Here is a 15,916-nt window from a genome sequence, read left to right as displayed (position 1 = left end):
TCCCCCAGCTGAGCAAGCCCTGCTCCTGCAGCCTCTCCTTGCACATCAGCTCCAGCCCTGAAGATTGTGGGGGCACCACTGGACTCACTCCAGTTTGTGAACCCCCACCCTATTGCAGCTCAGAGCTGGGCCCAACACTGCAGGTGGGGTCTGGAGAAAGCCAGCCAGCAGGTCCCCCGCTGTCACCCGCTCCTGGCCATGCTCCTGCTGGTGCAGCCCTGGGGCCACCAGCCTTCCCTGCTGCCAGGGCGTCCTGCTGGCTCACGTTTAGCCTGCTGCCCTCCAGGTCCTGTCCAGAAGAGCAGCCTCACAGCCAGTTAGATCCCAGCCTGCGCTCTTGCAGGAGGTTAATCCATCCCAACTGCAGGACTTGGAATTCGTTGTTGCTGAATTTCATGAGGTTCCCGTCAGCCCATACCTCCTGCCTGCCTAGGCTCCTCTGAATGGCAGTCCTTCCCTCAACTGTACTGACTGGCCCACCAGTTTCTCATCCACAAACTTGATGAGGGTGCACTCCATCTCCTCCTCCAGATCCTTGCCAAGGATGTCAGGCAGCACGGATACGTATGGTTCCCTGAGGAACTCTGTCTCCAGGTAGAGCATGAGCTGTTAACCACCACTCTTTAAGCTGGATGATCCAAGCAATTTCTCACCCACCCAGCAGCCCACCTACCAAAACATAGCTACTCAAAGTAGATACAAGGATGCTGGGGGAGACTGTCGAAAGTCTTGCTTAAGGTGAGGTAAGAGACATGTATAGCTTCCCTTCATTCATGCATCCAGTAATTTCATCACAGAAATACGTTGGTCAAGCACAATTACTGTTGTTTAATCCATGCTGGCTACTCCCCATCACCTTCTTTCTTGTCCCAAACCTCTGTATGTAACTATGGAGTATTCCCTCACACTGAGTAACATCTTGAGTAGCATCCAGGAATTAGCATGCTCTGCCAAAATGATACATGTTTTCAATTAAAACACAGAACATTGCACTCAGACACAGCAAAGATAAGAAACGAGAGGACAACTTCCACCACAGAATCTGTATCCATACATACCAGGAAGTAATTTTCTGATGAAATATAAATAGCAGTATATAATTTATCTAAAAACTACACTGGGCAGCTGTCACTAATCAACACTTACTGACACTGCACCATAACCTGCATTTTCCTTTCCTTTAATTAAATACCAAGCCTGACCTTTACGCCATCACATAAGTGACTGAATGTGAAAAAAATCACTTAGCAGATAAAAGGGTATTTTCTCCTAGACAGATGCTCACCTTGGGATGCTCGTCAGGTAGGTCAGGACATTCTGGAACTCCTTCTCAGGGATCTCGCTGAAAGCTGGATAGTCTGGAAAGGTGATAACGGGGCATCCATCTCCCCCTCTTCCACCTACAAAAGAAACAAGCAGCAGGCGTGTTAACATGCAAGTCCCTTTACTGAGCCTGCAATTTCCCAGTAAGGAAACTACTGTGTTTCTTGGGGTTTTTTTGGTACAGGGCTCATCAGTGTGGACACTGTTTATTCTGAACAGTCTAGTCTCTTCTTCAGAGCTTAGGAAGTTTTATAGGAAGGAACTTGTTACACCACATTAAATTTTTTTTCTGTACAAACATCTTTGCTCATGCAAACACAGTTTTGACACCAGATGGCAGTGCATCTTTCTTTTGATAAATGTCAACTGTATGTAAATATAAACAACTCAGAGAAAGAAATGAACTAATTTAGGAAAAAAATGTTAATTCAGAATTAAAAGTAGGCAAATCTCCATCTTGAGCTGAACTCAAGCTTCTTACTAGTTTGAACCCGCTCATGCAACCTCTCCCCGCTCAGCTGGCTGCTCTGCTTCCAGGACAGTCTAAAAGAAGTGGAAGGACATTAAAAGAAATGGGGAAAGTGTTCAAAATGGGATTTCCTGTTCAACTTCTCAGATTATCTACAAAAGGTAAAGCAGAACTGAACACCTATGTTGCAGTATGGCTGCTGCTGAGCTAGATATCATTATCTGTACCTTTTCTGGCATTTGCATCACTCGGTAGAATTCACAAGCGCAATGCTTTTTAATATGCTTCACATACATTTTTATAAGCAAAATGTAATTTTTTTAAAAGGCAATGTTAATGTTTCATGTCTTAAGCAAGTATATTTTCATAAAGACAGGCTGGACAAAGGACCTGTTGAGCACTAGCAACTGCATGAAGTTAACAGTTGGGGGTGGCAGGGACACATTGCTGAAAAGTCATCTTTGATTCACAGTTCAAAAAGAAGAAAAACAGCCAAAAATTACCATGGTAAAATAACAAGGATATTTTTTCCAGCCCTCAAATCTGACAATTGTGCAAAAATCAGTTGTAAACTGTTTTAACAACACTGATCATGGGAGCAACAGTGATTTGTGAAAATTAGTGGGCTGTTACCTACTTCCAGTGCCTTTGCATCTAACCTCACCAGAAAAACAAGAGAAATATATGAGCTCAGATTCATTTGATAAGAGAAACCACCATTTCCCTCCAAACCCACATGTAATTAGAAGAGCTCAAATAGTATCCTTATGTTAATTTGTGGTGAATATGACTTCAATCTACCAGCTTACAGGCAATATGGTGCTACCGCTGTGTAGCTCTTGAAATCAAACTACATCAGAAAATAATGTGCTCTGGATGCATTTAAACAACAACAACAAAATGCAACTATTACACAAATATCACAAGTTTGCAAACATAACCTTTACAACACATCCAAATGCGGCAACATTAAGTCAAGGGAGTTAATTTTAGCTATATAAATGTTCACAACACAAATGTAAGTTAAGAGCAATTTTGATCTATTATTTTTTGTTCTACCTAGGCTCTCAGGACCAAAGCATTTTCCTTTCTCATTAAAAACATTTTTCAGCCATGATAATGATTATTTCTGTTGCTCACGAGGTGTTCTGCTCTCTCTAGAATATCTATTTTTAGGTACAGTTACGCATTATTTGCTGTATCCCCATTGGTTACTTGCTTTGTTCTACTTAATTTCTATAAATAGGACATATGAAACAAAAGAACAACAAATGGCTTACAGGACATAGTCCGTGCTTCTGCTTTTAGGACATGACCTTCGGGAAGTTCACAGACCACCACCGATTGTCAAGGACAAATAGAGCCATCCTGCCTTGACACTGCCTATTAGTTTTCAGTTTCTAGCACAGTCATCTGTGGTTATCTTGGGTGGAGATAACGTGTTGTTAAAGATTGCTGTTCACTGATTATCTTTTTCTCCAGTATTTTCCTGCTGGGACAATTAAGCACACATATACCTTCAAATGCTGCTCAACTGCTTTTCCGTATCAGGACGTCGCTGCTGAAAAAAGTTTAGGGCAGAGTGACCTGACGTGCGAAATATAACAAAGTAAAAATCCTACATATAAATTTTGTTTCTATTAAATAATAGTAAAAGCAGTAGGTGAGTTCACTTTTTAAAGCGTCCTTTGTTTCATAATGAACCTGATGCAGCAAGGAATGATTTTTTTTTTTTTTCCTTTATTTGGAATCACTTTTCTTGCTTCACCTCTGCAAAAGCAGCATTACGGTTTATTCCTAAATTAGCTGTGTAAAATTTGATTTTCTTCCCTTCTCCCAGAAGTAAATCAAGCCACAGAATTTAGAGGGAGAAGATAAAAGGGAAAGTTTAGGCATCTAGGTTTGGGTTTTGTTGTTGTTGTTTTTTGTTTTAGTGAGAAGGAAAGCATTCAAGTGACAAAATGAACAATTTTACTTCTCTCATCCTTCTTGAAACACAGGTTTAAGGCAAAAATTTAAAATATCTTCTTAAAAACAATTCACACAGTAACCTTCCAGCAAAAGCACCTCTCTTTTGACATGACTGCAAACAAGATTACTTTTACTTAAGCTAGGTCTTTTGAACGAAAGCTGTAGATCTGAGCCATTTAACGATGATGCTCTTGAATCTCATGTGTGCGTATTGATCAGCACAGAGATCATGGGGTTTTTTTCTTATAGTCTGAATACCATTTCATTTGCATTACAGATTCAGGCTAGCAGACCTACCTCTTTGCTCCATCATCATCTAATTATATCCAGCTACCTTGCTTCCTTTTTGTGGGGTTGGGCAGAGTGCTTTTGAGAATACCTTTTCTTATGCAAACAGGAGCAGAATAATTAGGGGTACATTACAAAATAATCTGCTCTTCTTCCATGGAAATCTGAGCAATCTCTTTGCTGCTTCCAAATTTTGATGGCCGTACCAAAAAACTAGCATGTCTTTCACAGGGCTGTGGGGAATTACCCTTTTCTCTACGTGTGTGTTCACATGAACATGTGAGTGTTTTTTTAGTAGCTGTAAAATTCATACTTTTTGTAATCTTCCCTGTCAATGCCATTTTAAGTTGAAAAGAATACTAATTGTTTCTCATGGAAGATTATTTTTAGATACCAAGTCACTAATATGCCTCTTGATTAGAATTTGTGTAAAACAGTGTTGCAATCTCCTTGGCTTGGCACATCTCTATCACCCTACCTGCTTAATAAAAAAAAGAAAACAAACACAAAAGAGATTGCAACTGTGATGGGAGAAGTTAGATGTAGCAGAATATAAAGAATAAATGGTAAATTACCTAGACTTAAGGTAAACTTTACCAGTCCCATCTCACAGTAGCACAGCTAGTTTTCCAAGGATCATTTTTCCACTCCTTTCATACAAGAGATCATGATGCTCTGGGTCCGCATAATTTTAACAGTTGGTGCTATTGTTTAAATAATCATATACAAAAGTCAGGAACATGAAGTGCTATTTCTTAAGCACATTTAAATCATTTTGCTACCTAACCCGTGGAGCTAATGCAATTCAACATGTTTTTAAAATGCATGTTTCTCCAAAACACAAGGCTGTCACTGCTGTAAAAACTGGCCTTAGACCAAGGCGCGTAGATCAATTTAGAAGAGCTCCAACTAACTGGAAGTTTACTAGAACTGTAGAGGTTTAGCCACTGAAAAATGTCCATTTTATAGAGGTAATCTGTGTTTTCTTTGATACTAAATCTGCTAAAGAAGTTTCAGTTGAATAGGCTGCCAAAGTCAGTTATAAATGAGTTAATAACTAAGCTTTCTTTTAATGAAGGCTCACAGAAGTAGGGTGGAAGCAGATCTACTTAATTTAAAGTGGTGTTGCGCTTTTATTTTTTTTAATTGCTGACATATGCTTTAGTGCTCTTTACCTCTATGGTATTTCCATTTTTAGATTGAAAAGTAATAATCCTCTCACTTGGAGAATGTTCCTTACAGCTGCATGTTATGAGAAAAGCCTCAAATAATTCTTGGGAATCATTTCAGGTACAGTGTGTACAGACTGATTGCACCCACTTGCGGACTGATGCATTCTCTTCTGCTCTTTGCAATAAACAAAAACTAAAGCTGGGACTCAAGAGGCATTTGTTTAATATTTCAAAAAGAAATAATACTGAATGGTTTTAACCATTTTCATAGAATCACAGAAGCACAGAATAGTTTGGGTTGGAAGGAACCTTTAAAGATCACCTAGTCCAACCCCCCCGCCATGGGTAAGGACATCTTTCACTAGATCAGGTTGCTCAAAGCCCCATCCAACCTGACCTTTACATAGTCACAACAGTGTTTGTATTTTTTAACAAAAGTAAGGGGTTTTAATATCCTTTCAGAAATTTAGATTAAAAAAAAAAGATACTAAGATTAGACTAAGAAAATGCTTTCAAAGAGATACTTGTTTGTCTTAGGAACACATAAAACTATTAAATTCTAATTACATAGGTCAGTGCATCCTTGCTTAAGCCTAGAAATAGGAGAGTGGGCTTGTATGTGCCATTGTGGACAGAACTTGCCCAGCAAATAAGTTTAGGCTGTTCCACAGCTGTGGCTGAAATTTCAGGACTGTGAGCTAGAGGGGAAGGAGAAAGATGATCTTCCAGTGGTTATGACTGAAGTAATTAGACATAGTCACTCTACCAACAGACCTGACTTTATTAAAACATTACAGTTAAATCACTACTTTTTTGGACGGTGATTAAAATTCCAGTCACTTGTTTTAAAAATTACTCTGTACATATTGAAGTATTTTCATGAATTGTAGCACTCAGAGTTCATCTAAGTTTTTGCATCTTTTTTTGTAATTGGGCGTATATAATTCTGTTGTGGTGGTTCAGCTATGTTTGTATGTTTCTGATAAAGAATTTCTCCTTTCTACTTGCATAATATACTTAACTGGAGTATTTGAAGTATTTGAAATTATGTGTTGATTTCAATGAGGTAGTAGATAAAAGCTTCATTGTATATCCTTTGCAAAGAAAAACAGAATCAAGAGGAATTTATTAAAATATTCTTTCCTTGAAATGAGAGAGAAGTTTTACTTGTATAACTTCACAACCTGCATTTTGCCCACACTGATCAGCAGCAAGTATACTGGCTTAGAAATCAGATTGCAATAACTAAATTTGTACCTGATTCTATTTGAACTGGAGACATCTTAGCCAAGGATTCTTTTTTTTTTCCCCCTTTCTCTTTACTACTGTTCTTTTTTTAAATCTCTGTAGGCAGTGGGTTTAGCACAGTGAATATAAAACAGCAGTTAAACTTACACCTGTGCAAAGGAGAAACTGCTAATACCTCTGCCACTGTCAATACACAACATAGACACTGACCATGTTATACTGGCAACAAAAATCAAGTTGATATTTTAAACGAACTGATGCAATGTATGTGGTACAGGATCCACTCAGAAGTTCTCAAACACGATTTTACAAAGAGACTCACCACCCCTGGATACTTCAAAGGCAACAGTTTAACCAGTGAGGTATTTTCAGGTCATTTCCACAGAGGAGAGCAAGAGCACAGCCAAGTAAATAAAGTTACAGAGAGCAAGCAGAAGCTTATTATTTAGAATGATAATTTAAAGGACCAAAGATATAAGCATTTTGAAAGTTAGTACCAATGCTAACTTTTTCAACTGCAGGAAAAACAAGTATGAATTGATAGGCAAAAATGCAAGTAGCATGAACTTGTATTTGTATTTCCTTTAATGGAAATACTTTGTTTGAAGTTGTTCAATGCATAAAGAGGCATTCAAAGGAAATGAGTTGAAATAATTGGTTCAGTACTCATGGTGGCCAAGAGTCCCATTTGCACATCACAGAGCTTGTTCAATTTAAGATGCATATAAACATACACACCTGTCTGTACGCTCTTTTTCATCTACATTTATATTAACATACCTGCATACAGTAATGGCAGATAGTTCCAAAGTTGGGTATGAATGTCACACAGCAACTTTCCAATCAAGGAAAGAGAAAAGAAAATACTTATGAAAGAAAATATAAAATGCGAATGAAAGTCTGTAAGGAATACATTTTCCAGACTTTTAAATGGACCTTCCAATGTCCTGTGTGAGGATTTAAAAAAAAAAAAAAAAAAAAAAAAGGGGGGGGGTGTCAGAAGACCCTTTGCAATGCAGAAGAAAAAGTGGTTGCACAAATACTAACTAAAGGAAAAAAAAAAGAGAGATGAAACAGTCAACCATGTAGAGAGGATGTTTACTACAGACTAGCAACAACAAAAAAGAGTAACAATTCTTGCAAAGATAAGGACCTTGTTGCACAGAAAGAAAAAACTCCAAGGGAAAAAGTAAACAGCTGGGCCTGAGGTAAAATATTAACATCGGTGTTTATAAACTTGTTATGTGAATGATTGATTAAAAACCTCACCCACAGCTTGCCCCTCCATTAGGTTCAAGCTGAACACATGACTGCATACTCACTGCTGAGCAAGAGCTAGAGCCTTCAGCATCTGTAGGAGTAGCTAGCACCTAGATCTCATTGCACTTTGCTATATTTACTGAAAAACTGAACCATTAATGTAAAAGTTTTTGCTTTATTTTGTTTCATTTCAAGCCTAATTCGGGTGTCCCTGTAGCATTTCCATTATAATCTAGCAGAATGAGGGACACAAATTACTTTGTACCTGCAGAGGAAAAAAGACCAAGAGAAAGAAGTGACCCCGATTTAGCCCAAAACACAGAAAGTAGCTCAGAAAGGGCTACAGCCTTTAGCCACAGAAGCAGACTAGGTTTCATTCACTATTCAAGCAAGTGTCCCACGAGACCTAGATACATCCTATTAGAAAAACTAAAGCAATTCTCAAGTATATGTCACATTGCTGTTAAGCCAAAAAATAAAAACTGAAATGCATCTAAGACATTACGCAATTCACCTTATCTGCAAACATGCTATCTATCAAAAGTATCCGTAATCTATGGACTTTCATTTTAATGAGTTTTATGTCCCAAGATTCTATTTCCAAGGCAACTTAGTAATAAGCAAAAAAGTCCCCTTCACACACACTGTGAATGTCTTCAGTGGCATTACAGCGAAGCCACTCGTAAGCCCAACTGCAAGAACAAACAAATTGTACATAAATCAAGTATCAAAATATTAGCTCTGTTCCTTGTTCACAGAACCCATAACACCACTATTTGGTACAGCACAGAAAATTAACAGTGCTGCAGGAAAATATTAGGATAAAAGAATTGAAGTCCAAAGTGAAATGAAAATGCCTAACAGTCAAATTGCCCAAGAATAATAAAATACAACAGAGGATATAGTCACAGTCCACAGTAATGCAGCTGTCCTACTATTTCAGGCAAACAAAACAGACTTCTAATAGACATAAGCATGAATAAATAGAAGAAAATAGAATGAGGAATGGCTGCTCTTACTAAGCTCCATTGCACGGTGGATGTAATGAGTGCTGAAGACTCTTGTGGCTATGCAAACTCAACAATCTTAAGACATGAACAATCTGCCATTGGACTCGATGAGATTTTATTCATCTACTGTAGTCACCAGTTTTCCCCCCTCACTTCAGAGGGGCAAAATGTAAACCCTACTTATGGTTTCCTAGGTAGGCTGATTCTTGCATAACACTATTATGAGCCATTTTCTGCCCCTGGATGAGAAGGAAGAGCTTGGAAAGTCAAAAAAATAAACTGCCAGAAAAGAATTGTAGCTTAAACACCATCATCTCAAATAGAGCATGAACAGCCAACTTCATGAACAAAATAATCTTTTTCCAAGTGCTACCACCACCACCCCATAGAAAACACAGTCACTACCACAGACTCACACTTAGTTTAGCTTGTGTGGCAAGAATAAATCATTATTAATGGTTAATTATGAGTACAACAAGATTCAATGAGCTCTTGCCAAGCAAAGCAGTACATTGCTTCATTCCTCTGTGTCTCTTGATCTGATGTGGGGAGGGATTCAAAGGAAGAGGGAGCAGTCATGAAGCGCAGCTTCAGCCCAGAGAGCTAAATCTCCTTTATGCTGAAGGAGGCACGGCAGCTCTGCAAAGCCACTGATGCTCTCCCTCTCTACGTATTGGATGGCAGGCAGGGCAGAAACTCCAGCAAGTTCACTGCTGCACACCTGCAAGAGCTTTACAGGCAGGAAAACAAACTCAGCAGCTTATCAGACACCTGCCACACAGCCTGATCAGTGAGCAAAGGCGCTACCTTCCTTTACCCATTATCAGCCAGCCGTGGTCCCAGCATCAAGATGAACCAAGCTCAGCAACCAACCCTTGCATGGCACAAACACAGGCCTGCATCACCTACCTGGCACCGGTTATCCAGGGGCAAAGACACTCTGTGTTGTGTGAACATGGCTGTGCTGCTTTTAGAGACAGCTTTACACCTAAAAGCAGGTTCCTTTGCAGAAGGTACGCAGTGATACCAAGCCAAAAACCCTGTTCAGAATTTGATGCTATGCATGCCTGAGCCCAGCACTGAGGCTGCGGGGGAACGTACTACTGTGGTGCTCACTCCACCACTTCGGTCAAGACCAAGGTGTCAGCCTGGGCTTCAGTATCACACCAGACAGCAGAGCCAGCGGCAGCTGAGGCTGTGGGCTGAGGACTACAAGACCACAGCAACCACCAGCGCATCCATGCTGCACTCTCCAGTTCTCCTCAGTGAGGGCTGCGTTAGCTCAGAGAGCTCTAGAGCAGCGTTTGAGCCCTGTCCTAGCTGCGAGCACTGGGGAGCACAGGGTGAGTACCCACAGCTCCCTTAGCACTGACTACAGGAGACTACATGTTCCTCTACCAGGCTCACCAGCACTTATTTATTTTGACCCATTAATTCTTTTATCCTACCCTTAATTCCATCCCACTAACCTGGATCCTGAAAGATTAACTATAATTTAAAATTTCTATTATGCTTTTTTAAAAAAATAAATCTTCTTTTTCTAAATCCTTAAATAACAAGTCTTGATAGTCTGTATTTTGAGTTGCTCCTAAAATATGAATTTCTCCTATATGAGACCTCAGAAACTGTGAAAGCACAACAGGCCGAACCATACATCTAAGCAATGTCTGTAAGAGGGAACACCACAATCTTACCTGACAGGTAAGCAAATTGTTTCTTTAACTGGTCCTGAATATCTGCAGCATAGAGGGGAATGATATCCTGATGCATGATTTCATCTGTGGAAGAAAAAAAAATTTGCATTGCAAAGTCATTTTATGTAAAATTTCACAGCAGACATCAAAAAAAATCATCCCTAGAACACAAACACCCAGAAAACCGTCCAAGTTTTGAAAAATACATGAAAATGTCTGCAGTGTTTCAAGTGTTTGCCAAGGGCAAACTTTTCCTTGAACAGCATACTGATAAAAGAGTAAAGAAATGTGGATTTGCTGATTCTCAGAAGCAGTACGGGATGACACTGACCCAAACACTATAGAACTAATATTCCTCAGAAATGATGTTAAACAGTGGGTTTTTTTACATATCAAAATCATTTTTTATTAAAATCTTCTCAACTCATATGAAAAAGGGAAACCTAGGATCCCTCTAGCCTGTTGTCTAGTGTTCAAATACCCCAAGGCAACAGTGTTCAATAAGGTAGGTAGAACAGGCTTGAAAGTACATCCTCACATTGAACACACACATTTGTACCTCAACTGGAAAAGCATTGCTTAATCTTTTATCTCAGCCCTTCCACTTCAGCTTGATGACAAACATACTGTTTTCCCGAGTCTTTGTTTTCTGCCACAGTGTTTGAGCAGAAGCGTTTCCCACAGCGCATTTCTAGAGGTCAAGCAGAAACCTAAGTTTCGTTGACCTCAATAAAGACTGCATGACAGAGTTGCCTCATTCATTAAACTATGATCTCATTTTTTTACAAGGAAACAAAGTTTTACTCTTGCAATTCCTAAAAATTAATTATTCTATATTGTTAGCCTCATTGAAAACTAGCGAAGGGATAACCTAGCATTTTCATTATTTCATTATTTGGTTTTGAACATTTCCTTTAATCTGACATAAATAATCTGTATAAAGAAGTTTTGTTTTCTAATGTACATTGAAATGCCATTAAGATAGACTCAAATCTGACACTCAGAACTGTGAACATGCACAGGAAAAGTAAGTAAAAAATCCAAAAGCCATGTAAGGATAAGTGTCATCTGCCTTGAAGTACAAGCTGATCAAACAGAAGTAGAGCTCTGGCCCTCAAGGAAGGGACTTGCTATTACTGAGAACTTTCAAATGCTAGATCTGGAGTGGAGAGCCACTCACTCTTACAAGCGATTCTCATGTATGTAAAATTCTGAGAACTGCAATTATTTGAGAACAGCGAAAAACCCCAATTTCAGTTACTTCTTCCAGATAAGGAACAACTTATACTGGGAAACAGAACTTCTCTGTTCTCTTTCGGCCAGTCGGGCAGAGGAAGACCCACGACCACTTTCAAGGTCACACACTGATCAGAGATATTTTTCTGCATCCGGTGAAATGCTCCTTGATCAGAAGACCTCTGCATTCCACGCTGTCAAATCCATAAGTGGGTACGTTTAACTGCTAAGTCATATTTCATGCAGACCTTCAGTTATGTCATCATCTTAATGGTTTTAAGAGAAAACTGAACACAGATCTTTCAAAAGTCCAATCTCAGATGGCCAAGTCATTTCCAGAAGAGGGGACCCTGCCCTTCTAAAGGAAAAAGGATTTTAGATTTTATTTTTGCTGTCAGTGCTTTTTAATATAAGGAGCCCTCCTGCAGCAGTGTTTAAGAAACTGAAGTAAATACTCCTGATTCTGCAAACCAATGCCTGCAGGTGGACCCATTTACCTGAATATAAACTATTACAGGGTCAGTGCTTAATTTTTTGGTGGGAGATGGGTAAAGGGAAAAGAATGTAATCACTTCGTAATATGCCATCCTGCCTACAGTCACAGGCAGAAATAATTTTCATTATTGCAGCCTAAGCATGTAATAAAATAGGCGTGTTTTGCATACCTAAGTGAATATGTGACACGGAACATTCAAGCAGGCAAGACATCCATAAGGCAGGGAAACTCATTATGTTTCCCAGATATGTAATGATCACCATTTCCTCCTGTATCCATGTGATCAATCCCATTGCGGTCCTGACTTGTGCCATATGAAGACCCAAGTCTAGATTTGATTGCCCCAGTGTTCCCTCTGGTAGGAGCAGCAGCTTTTGCAACCAGCACAGGATAGCCCCACAACCTTGTTGTCAAATACTGTTTCACTGAAAAGACAATATTTTCCTCCCCCTGGTTTTAACTCAAATTTAAGAGCCAGTCTGTTTGCAACTGGAGGAGCAGCACACCGTGTCTGTTTACAGACAAAAAACCTCCAGAAGCCCTTCCTGCTGTGCTCTCCTCCACCAAAGTACATCTCATCTTGCTCTTGCTGGTCTGGTTTCATGACACATTTCTGGAAGCAGAATACGCATCGAGATCAGAGCTGATTTTTCAATAAGTTAAAACAACTGAGATAACAAATAGCAGTAAAAAAACAAAGCAAGAAAACACAACTCTTGGAACTGCTGGACAGTTCATATCCAGCAGCTTGACTGAATGTGCTTGAACCCCATATCAGTGCTCACAGATTTAGCCAGAAATCCCTCTCCAGTACCCTGTTTCCTTTCAGAGGAGATGCAATTGTAAAAACTCATCACTCTGCATCATTTCCTTCATATTTAGCACCCCTTTAGAAAAGAGAGTTCATCACAGTTTGTTTGGGATTTAATCTTATTTCACTTTAAGTTTGTCCATTGCTACTTGAATATGCTATTTCCTTAACAGGGTAAGTAAGGTAACAAAATGCACGCATGCTAAATAGACTGCGAGGGCACAGGCTCCTTACGCTCATGGACTTTGCGGAAAATAATTACTTGGAAATATTCTTTAAATAGAGAACCTGCCACCTGGTACATTCTTTAGGGACAATTTCCTTTTTAGTAAGCTATTTAAGTGCACATTAAAATACAGAATTACTGAAAATCTGTTCACTGTTTTCTAAGGAATTTTTATAGGCTCGAACTCTACTTCCACTTACATGGATTAAGATTTACACAGCCCATGATCTTCCCTGTTCTACCTTAACTGCTTTACATAGTATTTTCAAAACAGAGACCTAAGAGTTTGTCTGTTTTACTGTATCCAACATCCATAGCTGAAAAAAGATGCTTATATCAAAACATGCTAGAACATCCAGTCCTTCTTGAAGAGCTCATTTAAAGAGTTTTCCAGCGTAGCTTGCTTAAAAGAAAGCCCCTGGGATTTACAGTGCACCTGGTATTGTAGGTGCTAATAAACAGTAAAATAAGGTTCTGTGAAGTTATTACTGCTTTTTTATTATTATTATTTTTTAAAACTGAACACAGGTAATAACTGGGAACGCACAAAGATTTTTTTTCTAAGCCAACAACTGGAGGTTCTTTAAAAAACCCACATTATCTAGCATTTAAAGTATAAGTGTAAGAGGCGACAGAAGTGTCATCTTACTAACATAAGGAATCAGTTCTTATCTAAAAAAGCCTTTCTCTCTAAAAATGTGAACCACAATCTTATGGATATATCATCTTCTAATTCAATTTTAAATCTTGCTTTGATAAGTCCTGTCTCTATGATGGCTTAGAGAGGCCCGACCCCATCCCACCAAAGGCACCTGACTGCATTTCAAATGAAGCAGGATGACAGGTTGAAGCACAAGGGCACAAAGATAACTTGTGCTTGAATTACCTGGTGCCAGTAAGCCCTGAAGAAACAGATCAATGTCACTCAAGTCAAGATTTTCATTCACTGGTAAAAGGCTCCTCTTTCTTTTCCAATCAAAATGAAACTCTTCATCATTCGGAGTTCACCTGACATGCAGAAGCAAAACCATTTTCACAGAAGACAACACTGGAGGGGAGTCTGAACAGACCGTCCCTACGTTACGTGGAAGGAAGTCTCCAGGCATGACTCATGAGCCTCTTGTAATGGGTTTAATCCAATTCCCACTGAGCCAGCTGGAATTACACCACCCTTTGAGTAGGTCTGCATGAAATTCTATGGCCATTACTTTATACCAACTTGAAAGCCAACCTGTTTGCGCACATATGGACACAATTATGCCTTTCAGCACAGATCCCAGTAGCACACCATAAAGCAAACTACAAATACATTTTCCTCCTCCTCTTTCTTGCTGAGTCAGCAAGATTTTCCTGAAAATGTGTCTACATCTTGTCTATGCAATTCATGCCTTAAATTGAAGAAATAATGTCTTTCTTGACCAGTTTTGTTTTGCTTCTCCTCTGGAACAGCCTAACCACTCAAGAGTTGAATGCCTTTTATGAAGGGGGTCTTCATTTGAAAAATCTCTTCATTAAAGCACCCTCCCATCTGGTAATTATAAATGTACGATAATGACTTTCAGAGCAGTCCCTTCATCTCTCTCAGCCCGAAGGCAAACCTTTCATTTCCTCATTCTTCCCTCTTTATCTTCACCCCCCGATCACCATCACTAACAGTCAGCTCCTTTGTGTAGCCCCCAAAGGAGGAAGGGCCAGAGCACCAGAGCTGGCGAAGATAGCCCTCTTCCGCACTAAGCCATGTGAAACTAATGAGCTAGTCAAGACACCAACAGAGCTCTCCAGCTCTAAAACTGAATTTTAAAAATCGCCACTCAATAGAGATGATGCCTGCGAGCTCTGTGCTAGGTGTGCTCCAGCACAACAGCTGCAGACCGAGCTCCTCGAGTCCACGTGCTATTTGTAGCCATGCTGGGCTGATGACAGGAGTTCATGCACGTGTTTGTAAACTGAGTATTAAAATGTCACAGGTTCGAAATATCTTCAGGAAGAGTTTATTTCTATTTTATTTGACTGCACTGCAATCAAAACAAGGGGCCAGGAAAAGCAAGTGATTAAACTTCTGGAATTTTCATGCAAAAGGCAGATCTTTGCTGAAGTCTAGTTAGGAAGGAAATTATCACCTGGGTAGAACAGTGCTCTCTCAACTTGTTCATTTCTGGTGAGCTAAAATATCCCAAGCAAGCAGGAAACACGGATTTTTCATCTCTACCAGCATGCCAATTGCTAGCACAAATAGAAATAAAGCAACCTAGTGCTCCAAACAGCTTTGTATGGCACTGGGTGTCCAAAAAAATATTTTAAATGATACAGCTATGTAGGAATTTTACTTGTAAAAGCTTAACAGCCTACAGTCAAGCCACATCTCCATTTCCTCTCCTAGTCAGAAAAGACAGTTTCCTTTCAAAAGCCCTGGTGCATAAAAAGAGATGTTCAATTTGAGATACTTTTTCTTTTCAGTGAATCATGCTTTATGTAAGTTCTTCTTCTGCGGCATTACTAACATCAGTTCATTTTCTAGGACTGCATAGCCTATTGCCACAATATGCACAGACCAGCAGGCCTATGTAGCCCATTGCTACAATAGGCTAGGCTGCAAACCCATACATTTTCAAGGTTAAGTAAGGAGCTAGCTGAGTCAAGACTTGGAAGCGGTACTGCCAAAGAAAATCTAAAATCTTAGGAGTGATGTTCCCTCTATAAGCCCATGCACAG

At 39.5% G+C, this 15,916-nt stretch overlaps 1 protein-coding gene across 11 annotated transcripts in view; it reads right to left on the bottom strand.

Annotated features, from left to right (window-relative positions):
- MCF2L (MCF.2 cell line derived transforming sequence like) overlaps nucleotides 1-15,916 on the bottom strand; it is a 159,297-nt gene that overhangs the window by 58,608 nt on the left and 84,773 nt on the right. For all 11 annotated transcript variants that reach the window (XR_003921235.1, XR_003921236.1, XR_003921237.1 and 8 more), the window contains 2 exons: nucleotides 10,436-10,519; nucleotides 1,286-1,400 (listed from right to left, as the gene is read on the bottom strand). Coding sequence is in view for 8 of the 11 variants with exons in the window: in XM_029999270.1 (XP_029855130.1) it covers nucleotides 1,286-1,400; nucleotides 10,436-10,519 (199 nt within the window). In the remaining 3 variants the exon portion in view is untranslated. The remainder of the gene's footprint in view (nucleotides 1-1,285; nucleotides 1,401-10,435; nucleotides 10,520-15,916) is intronic.

Source organism: Aquila chrysaetos, chromosome 23 (genome assembly GCF_900496995.4).
Source record: "Aquila chrysaetos chrysaetos chromosome 23, bAquChr1.4, whole genome shotgun sequence".
Classification (NCBI taxonomy): domain Eukaryota; kingdom Metazoa; phylum Chordata; class Aves; order Accipitriformes; family Accipitridae; genus Aquila; species Aquila chrysaetos.
Note: the sequence above shows the minus strand (reverse complement) of the source record. Positions and strands in the feature narration are given on the sequence as shown.